This window comes from Mizuhopecten yessoensis, unplaced genomic scaffold, assembly GCF_002113885.1.
Source record: "Mizuhopecten yessoensis strain PY_sf001 unplaced genomic scaffold, ASM211388v2 scaffold716245, whole genome shotgun sequence".
Lineage (NCBI taxonomy): Eukaryota > Metazoa > Mollusca > Bivalvia > Pectinida > Pectinidae > Mizuhopecten > Mizuhopecten yessoensis.
In genome coordinates this window covers 279,853-289,551 of record NW_018480020.1, presented here as the reverse complement: position 1 = coordinate 289,551, position 9,699 = coordinate 279,853, and the positions used below count along the sequence as shown (strand labels likewise).

General features: G+C 39.9%; 1 protein-coding gene across 1 annotated transcript; it reads right to left on the bottom strand.

The window, feature by feature from the left end:
* Nucleotides 1–593: 593 nt before the first annotated feature.
* Nucleotides 594–4,279, bottom strand: LOC110442304 (zinc finger protein 271-like). The gene is made up of 2 exons (XM_021485835.1): nucleotides 4,178–4,279; nucleotides 594–2,379 (listed from the first exon to the last, which is right to left on the bottom strand). Exon 2 carries the CDS (start codon nucleotides 2,222–2,224, stop codon nucleotides 860–862), a length of 1,365 nt encoding a protein of 454 aa, XP_021341510.1. The 5' UTR covers nucleotides 2,225–2,379; nucleotides 4,178–4,279; the 3' UTR covers nucleotides 594–859.
* Nucleotides 4,280–9,699: the final 5,420 nt, after the last annotated feature.

The following is a 9,699-nucleotide window of genomic DNA, read 5'->3' as shown; positions in this document are numbered from 1 at the left end:
TAATACTAATAATAGGGAGTTATCTGTTAGCGCGGGTGAGGTGTCATTTACCCTAAGATTCTAAAAGGGAGTACATTGTATCTGTAACAGTGGATTTACCTGTATATATCCAGTGGATTGATCACCCTTGTGTCAATTTTGTATTGTTTCAATAATGCAATTAAATTTTGATGGATATATTGTCATGCTCCAGTTTCTATGTTCTACTTAAACTGGTCCAAAAACATGTCCGTTATTTTTAACAAACTGTACAATATTAAAATATTGGACAGTTTTATGATCTTATTGGACAGTTTTTGTAACATATTGGACAGTTATGCATATAACAGTACTCATATTCTATATAATGGACAATTATAACAATGGATGGCATCACAAGAATGTTTTAAATAATGTATAATATTTATATTAACAGTTCTAAATTAATGTTCATTTGCCAGCATATATGCGCCTAGTGGTCAGCCTAGTGGTCAGTCTTGTGTACTTGATATATTAATTATATAACCGGTATATTTAGAAATTATAAGATAAATAATAAACAACTTTAAAACAAGCAGATTTCACCCTTCACATGGCTCTTCAGGAGATCATTCATCCAAATATTAAAAATCTTGCCTCAATAGGCCAAAGTAAAATTTTGTGCTAGTTTGTCCACAAATCTTGTGTACATTGTAACATCATATTACTACTGCAGTGTGTTGAAATGTAATTGTGGCGTCATGATTTTGTTCATTTAAAAAAACCTGAAGATCCCTGTGAAGTGTGAAAGCTGATTGGTAGTTACATTTTATTTATTCTATACTAACCTACTTCACATAGATATTTATTCTTTTTAATAAATTTACACAAAAAAAAATCATTATCTCTTCTTTTTTATATGCTGAATTACAATATGTCTTTGCATGTTAAACTTGGTGAAGAACTCTGACCCACATAGGTCACACTTATAGGGCTTAACGAGTGTGTGTGTCACTTCATGTGTACGTAGGTTACTCATTTGGTTGAACTTTTTTTTACATATATCACACTGATAGGGCATGGAGTTTGTGTGAATGCGTCTATGCGTCTCGAGGTTGCCTTTTCGACTAAAATCTTTGCCACAGTCATCACAAGTATATGGTCTATCGCCTGTGTGGATCATGATGTGTTTATTCATTGCGCTGCGGTAACGAAACGTACGACCGCAAACTTCACAAGAAAACGGCCTCTCCCCATTATGTGTCCGATAATGCATATTCAAACTCCCACTTGCGGTGAATGTTTTATCACAAATGTCACATTTGTAGGGTTTCTCGCCGGTATGTGTGAGTTTATGGGACCTCAGTCCAGAACTCTGTGCAAATCCCTTGCTGCAGAGCTCACATTTGTAAGGTTTAAATCCTGAATGAATTCTAAAGTGGACTTTAAGTAAATACGGTTGGCTGAAGGTCTTGCCACAGAGCTCACAACGATTGTCTAGATTTCCGTTGGGTCCATACCGTGTCGGGTCGAGGTCCTGATGTTCAGCTAGTGCTGTAGTACAAGGACTGACAAGACTTGGTTCACCAGTTTCATTTCTGTATATGTAGCCGGAATCAGTCACCCTTCCTTTACTTTTAAATAAGTCAATCTTCATTCTTGATGAGCGTTCTGAATCTTTTGCTTTGCAAGCTGTTTCCCTTTGTACCTCATAAACAGAATCGAACTCACCATTTTGATCACTGTTTCCAGATATGGAAGTGTTTATTAAAGGATTGCTTTCCTCACTTTCAAAAAAGGTTTGTTCCACTGGTCTTCCGGAATCAATTATTAGGTCCGCAGCCTCAGTTTGGTCTGAGGAAGATGATGTGGAGGGATCGGAGAGAATACTATTTGAATTTTCGGTGGTTACACCTGTTTTGACCTCAAAATCAGACTGAATACCTGGATGATATTCGCCAACTGTCATCAATATGGGTTGTTTTCCCTTTACATTTTCAACCATCCCGTCATCTTCAGCAAGAGTGTCCTTTTCTTCAGAGAAATGATCATTGTGACTCTGATTCAACTCATATCCACTATCATCAGACCAAGTGTTATCATTTATTTCATCGTTGTGAGATTCTCCTTTACCCACAACTTCAAATGGTTGTTGAATTTCTTTGGTTCGCACAATGATGGAATCGGTTGGTTCGTAGGTTCCATTAAATCCAGTTTGGATACCTTGGAGATTTCCATTGTACATGGAACAATCAGACATTTCCATGCTTGTATGATGCTGTTACATCATCTGGATGATTTAACTGTAGATTTCTCCTATTTTTGCAGGGTATACAGTCTGTAGATCATATCAGTATTTTTTTCCTATTTAGTTGTCAAAGTTTAATTATCAGAGTATTATCTCCGCAAGACCAGGGATACCTAAAACAAGAAGAAATGGACAAATTAAGAAAATGAGTTCAAACAAATTAAACTGTAAAATCTATGTTCCTTTTAATCTCTAGTTAGTAATTATTTATGAAACCTGTGAAAGTACACTTGAAAATATTCGAGGCAAAGGAAAATGGAAACAAAGGCAGTATTGTACATTTTTTTTGTAAGTTGGTTAGGGTGTTCTTTCCTTAATATTCTGAATTAAAGGTTTAAATTAGCAGGATCGTCAGACTTATTTGATTACTAAAATGCTGTGTTTTATTTCATATCTGAAAACTTAGACATCAATAGCATAAACAGTTCCTGTAATTATTTTGTTTTGCAAGTGGATTTTTTTCTTTTTTTTCTGCAAAATTTTGAATATCCATAAGTGTAATTTTGCATGGTTTGACAATAAGCATTCATGTTGTCAGTTGAATTTTTTCCAGAGTTTTGTTTTGGAGATGATGTCTACAAAAATAATTGTAAAACATTTAATATTTAAGGCCACATAATTAGCGCATCAATTCAAAGTCCTACAGTACATACACGTTTGTGATACGCCATTAATGTTCATGCTTGTATATCAAAAAATTGAACCTCACGATAACTCAGTAATTTTTTCAAATATCGACCTGAAACATGGTATATAGCTATAGGTGTCATAAGCTATATAGGGATTGAACAGCGTTTCTTTTTTATTTTAATGCCAGTATGAACGCAAACTTGTTCCATCCATATATTGCATGAAGCCCTCTCATTGAACAAGGTTTATCTATGACATCATAATTAGTAAACCACATGTTACGTCAAGAGAGTTTTTGCTTTCATACTGAAATGAAATGCATTTCTGATGGTAATGTTCATATAGTGGGTTGCAGCACAAATGTAAATATAGTTGTATGAATAACATATCTTCTTATGTTGCATTCTTGAAGGATCAAATTGAAGAGATATTGTCTGAAAACACTTAATCTTGATCAGCAGAGTTCTATATACACATGTAATAGTAGAGGAATAGTGATAAAAATAGTGCCATTGCTGGGGCTCGAACCCCTGACCCTTGGCTCTCCAGCCTGATGCTCTACCGCTGAGCTAAAGGGAAGTTCCTTACAGCTGACGCTTGTAAGGCAACCTAATTAATCAACATCTTTTACACACACACATGCCACACAGCTGATCGTAAAAATTCAATTCATCATAACACGGCCAATTTTTCAAATATCAAATTAAAATTTGGTACAGTTGTATAAGTCATAGGAACAGTGTATCTCCTGATGTCAGTTACTTCATTCTGGTTTTTTAAAGATTTGGTCAGGTGACGCTTGTTGTCACTTGAAGATTCTTGTTGTCGGTTGATGCTTTTAGTTGACAGATAATGATATAAATGTCTGGTTTCCAAACAAGAAATCTATCTGTAAACATATCTAAGTCTGGTGCCCGGGCCAGAGAAAACTCAGGTGGGTTAATCATGTATATTCTCAGAGCACATGTGCTGGACACACTGATTATGTGTATACTATATATTATGCATTTTCGAGATTTTGCTAAAAAAAAATATACAAAGGGTTTTACCCGGGTATGTGAAAATGCCACATGACCTCACTGTGGTTTGTTCGATTGGCATAACAGTGGAAGCCAGCGACAGTCTGACAGCTACTGTAGTCCGCTTAAACTGACAATATGCGTAAACAGGCAACCGATCAGAATTTTAGCAGACTATCTGACAGCAGGCCTAATCACTTATATATACGCAACATCACGAATAAAAGCTGAGATGCACATGAAAACAGGCAGCAATGCTTACTCTGCGAATGACAAAATTATCTCGGGGTTGGATGAGATTACGTCTTTAACCATTGTTATGTTTTTATCCATGTTCATCTACTCCATCAAAAAGCATCCCGGATATTTGGTAAACGTCTTAATTTATGATACGGAAAAGGAAGGTCCGTTCCGGAATTTTACAAAAATACAACATTAAAAATGACCACAAGTAAAATTAACGATTTTTTTTTATGTTTGAATCAGAGGCATATAAAGCCAGTAGTATGTACGTCTCTATGTGAATGAAATACCTTTTAATGTAAAGGATAGATACAAGTTAAAATATATTATTGCATTAGTCATTTTATGGAATATTTGTTTAAACACGGACTTAACGGTACCATGATCTTATTCCGTTGTTAATCATAAATGCATTTCCTATAGTAATATTACATATAATTCACGTAGTTTGCTATACATTTTACAGAATATTAATTAGAGTCGTTTGAAATTTGAATATTTGAAAATGGAAATAAAAAAATGATGGTTTCCAAGTTTCCAGAGGGGGTTTCCAAGTGGGGAAAAATTGAGGGAAATGGTGAAAATACATGATTTTTAAAGAAAATTCTCAGGGTGGGGGGTTTCCTGAAGCCCCCAAAAAAACTCTGGATCCGCCACTGAATAAACCGCCAAACCCCTGCAAATGTATATATGTCTCTACATCCCGCCATTTGAAGAGGAATTCCATGCACAGATCAGATTGGTGGAATGAGTTGCCTTGTGTATATGTCTCTGGGACAGCTTCAGCTGCTTGAATTGGCAAATGAGAGAGCTACACTGTACATTGGGTAAAAACGTGATAAACCCAAGAGGTCTAACACATGTGAAGAAGCGCTAATTTGAAGGAACCAAGAGAATCGATAGAGGTGGTATATATATACTGCGGTAGAGTGTTTCAACTCATCTTGGATATCCTTTGCTCTTACCCTGGACAGGTGTATCCGCACTTTTACCGGTGTGAGATTAAAATAATCCATCCTTGGTGTAAGGTATGAATAAGGTAATTCAAAACCAATTAAGGGATGAAATATTGAGCATGAGACACGAGGCTTTATCCCGAAGGTTTGAATAACCTTACAATTGTGTATCCATACCTCACATCACGGATGGATTCTATTAATATCATTCTAGGGTTGAGACGGGAGATTCTCTTCTAAAAAGAATTGTAAGACGTCACGTCAACAATGCAATGAGCCCACAACGTCAACGATGCATTATGTATATGACACGGTCAACAGGATAAGAGAAAAAGAATCAGTGACACCCCTCGAGGTGAGATCGAGAATCTCAACCCTCGGGGACGATTTTTCAGTTGATAATCCTCGTGTTTGGCAACTTAAGAATCCTTCCCTGAGGGTTGAGCTTCCCCTATCTCATCTCAAGGGGATTGAAGTATTCTATTAATCAACAAGTAAAACAGGAGACAATTCAGTCAAAGATGTGAGCATTTGGTATGACATGTCTTGATTACATCTTTACATAGGTTTTTTATATTGTTAATTACAATTACCTCTGATATATTATCTATGAACTCTATGAGCTGATTTTCGCACGACCTGAATTTACAGAAATGTAGAGTCTTTGTTGGGGTAAGAAATTGAATTGGATGACCTGATTGGTCGTATCGGTTATAACTAGATCTAGCGTATAATCATTTCTAGTAGGTGTTTCAACAATTTGCACTATTCCGGCGTCGTATCCAGCAAGTAGACGAAGTCACAAATGACAAATGAAATTTGGGGAAAATTCTTCCAGGTATTAGTATTATTGTTCCAGTCCCAGCTTGGATAATTTAGTCACGTCCAATGACAATGTATTACAGTCGAATGATAAATTGTAGTTGCTTTTCCAAGCAAAATGTCAAGACTCGAGAGGCTTTTTTCATCCGTATTTTTTTATTATTAAAAGAACAGTCATATATTTACATTTGCGCTGCAACTCGCTATAAGAACATTACCAGCAGAACTGCTTTTCATTTGAGTATGAAAGCAAAAACTCTCGTGACATAACACGTGGTTCACTTATGACGTCATTGATTAACCTTGTTCAATGAGGGTTTTGTTGCTTCGCTTCGAATGACATGGATGATGCCCCTGCGTCAAACGCTCAAATGACTACGGTTAATTTTTGGCGCCAATGTCATTCAAATAGGACTGTTCCACCAATGTCGTTAAAGGATGACGCATATACAAAACGCAATAAATAAAAGTGTAGATATATGGATTAAACGGCGGTGTTGTTGTTTTTAATTTCCATGCCGGTATGAAGGCAAATCGGTTACATCCATATTGTATGAAGCCTGCTTCAATCCTTATATAGTGGTTTTACCCATCGCCAGTACGTTATTTTCTTTCTCTTATATCAAGCGGCCTCGTCACTGACTTCTAAGCGGCCCCATGCTGGGCACTTCCTCTTCCGGCTTGATTCCATTTTGTTGTAACATGTGGTTATTGTGCGTTGTGTTACATAAAGTCTTTACCATCAGAACACGGTGTCATTCCTTATTGGCGTGGTGGCAGCGCATTACCCATGCCTAGAAGACTCTAATGAACGTGTAGTCAACCAACATCGTGACATCTGTACTTTAAAGTGAAGGCTGTAACGTCAACAACAACCGCGTTTACATAGGGGCTCGGAACGTTAGGGCCTACAGGATTCACATAATCAAATAAGAATTTTCATTCATTCCACGTCATACCCGCTGTTTTTTCTTGTGAACTGTGATCCAATTCGTCCTTTATTTTATGTATTCAACACGATCGTGAATTGTGTCTGTATTTTTGTGTGTTCATTTCATCATCCTGATCATATCAATACCATTTAGTGTGATATAGCGACATGGCTGCCCCAAGATCCCCCAAACAATGGCAATTAACAAAGCATGAGACAATAGCATCGTATGAAGGTTGGCGACAGAACCTTGTGTATATTATTTCACTGGACAAGAATTTTGTTCCTTGCCTAGAGGCAACATGGCAAAAGAAAACCGCTACAAACCCCCATAGCGGTTTCACTAATGATAACGACCCCATCCCGGCAGACCAGCGATTGACCGCCGCTCAGAAAAATGCCCACCTAGACCTAATGTTAGGGCAGATTGCCAATTTTTGCCCCGTCATCTCAAGAAACTCCATAGTAAAATGCTCACTTTCCCTAAATGATGTCCGGCAAAAAACCAGACAACACTACGGCTTCCAGTCCACCGGTGCTCACTTTCTAGATTTGTCGAGCATATCTTTACAGCCAGACGAAAGACCTGAGGATCTGTTCCAACGGCTTACAGCATTTTTTGAGGACAATTTACTTACTGCCAACTGCGGCGTTACACATCACGGTGAAGCTGTTGAGGTAGACGAGGATCTTACTCCCACTCTGGAGAACACCATTGTTGTCATATGGCTCCAACTCGTTCATCCAGGCCTACCCATTCTTGTGAAGCAGAAATATGGTTCTGAGCTTCGTAATAAGTCACTCGCCTCCTTAAAGCCTGAAATTTCTCAGGCCCTCAGTTCTCTCCTCGATGAGCTCCGCTGTATAGAGGATACCAAGGCTATGCGTGTCAGCAACACATTCTCAAAGGGGTACGGTTTCAAGAGTAAGGACAGATCACGGCAGAGACCCGCATTGTCATGCATCTTATGCAAAACAGCCAACCGACCCTATACCACACATGATCTCATGAATTGTCGCTTCCTTCCTGAACGTGACAGGAAGTCCATAAGTCGCTCGCGTCTTGTGACCGAGGGTGATGCCGAATCCTGTCACGAGGAAGAAAATGAAGTCATAGACTCTGATTTCGACAGCATCGCTCAGTCAATGAGCGTTGAAGGGCCTGTCGCCCACCGTGTGAGCATCGTTCAATCCCCGGTTCTCCTTACATTTTTCAATGAACACCCTGTAAAGCTGACATTGGACACCGGCGCTACATCTAACATGGTCCGGGCATCTGCTGCCCGTATGTTTGGTTTTCCAATTACCCCAGCGTCCCAGGTCGCTCGTCAGGCAGACGGTGTTACTCCCATGGATGTTGTAGGAGAAGTGCACTGCTCCATCACTCGAGGAAAACTTAACTTTGAGCTCGATGCTCTAGTTGTGCGACAGTTGGATGTCGATATTCTGGCAGGAAACCCGTTTATGTCCCGAAATGACATTGGCGTTCGCCCAGCGAAACGGCAGATCGTGATAAATGGTACTGAGGTTATCAATAACGGCGGTTCACCTAGTCGATCTTCACATTCCAGCGTGCGACGTACCCAGGCTTTCCTACTACGCAATCCCAAACGCACTGTGGTTTTACCTGGTGAATACCTTCAGCTCTCTACACCATGCGATTTGGAGCCCGACGCAGTTTGGGCCTTTGAGCCTAGATTGGACAGTCCTTCTAATGTGCATTCCTCATGCGAGGAGGCCTGGCCTCCACCACAAGACATTCTCTCCGTGGATCATACAGTGCGTATCATCAATTCTACTGACTCGCCTATTGTGCTGAAAAGTGGTGAACAGCTTTGCCAAATTAGACCGTTACCAGTACTCCTATAAAGTCCGTACCATATGACCCCCTACCTTCCACCAGTGTACGTGATACGCCTTCTACCAATGCAAAGCCCTTTTCACGTGATGTCGTCGTTGACCCCGACTCCTGTTTAGACTCAACCATCCGCGATAGATTCAAGTCACTCCACACCGAGTTTGATGATGTTTTCAACCCCTCCATTTCCAAGTATAACGGCGCGAGTGGACCTATCGAAGCTGTTGTGAATATGGGTCCACCTCTCCCTCCTCAGCGTAAAGGACGACTTCCCCAATACAACAGGGGCACCATGGAGGAGTTACAGGCAAAGTTTGATGATTTGGAGTCAATGGGTGTCTTCGCTAGGCCTGAGCAGGTCAATGTCCAGGTTGAATATCTCAACACTTCCTTATTGATACGGAAACCCAATGGTGGAACCAGACTTGTTACTTCATTTTGTGAGTTTGCTCAGTACAGCAAGCCGCAACCTTCGCTAATGCCCAACGTTGATGGTGTTTTGCGTGAAATTGGTAAATGGAGCCTTTTGATCATTACTGACTTAGCTAAGGCCTTTTACCAAATTCCTTTGGCAACGTCATCCATGAAGTACTGCGGCGTCGCTACTCCATTCAAGGGCATACGTGTGTACACTAGTTCCGCCATGGGCATGCCCGGATCTGAAACCTGTCTCGAAGAGCTCATGTCCAGGATCCTTGGTGATCTGATCCAGGAAGGCTGTGTTGCCAAAATTGCTGACGACTTGTACATCGGTGGCCAAACCCATGAGGAGATTCTTCTCAATTGGCGACGTGTCCTTCTCTTACTACAAAAGAAGAACCTTCGTTTGTCAGCGTCCAAGACTGTAGTTTGCCCGAAAAGGGCGGTTGTCCTAGGCTGGATTTGGTCCAATGGAACTCTACAGGCTAGCCCCCACAAAGTGGCGGCTTTATCAGCTACTGAACCCCCTGCTACTGTACAGGGCCTACGCTCAT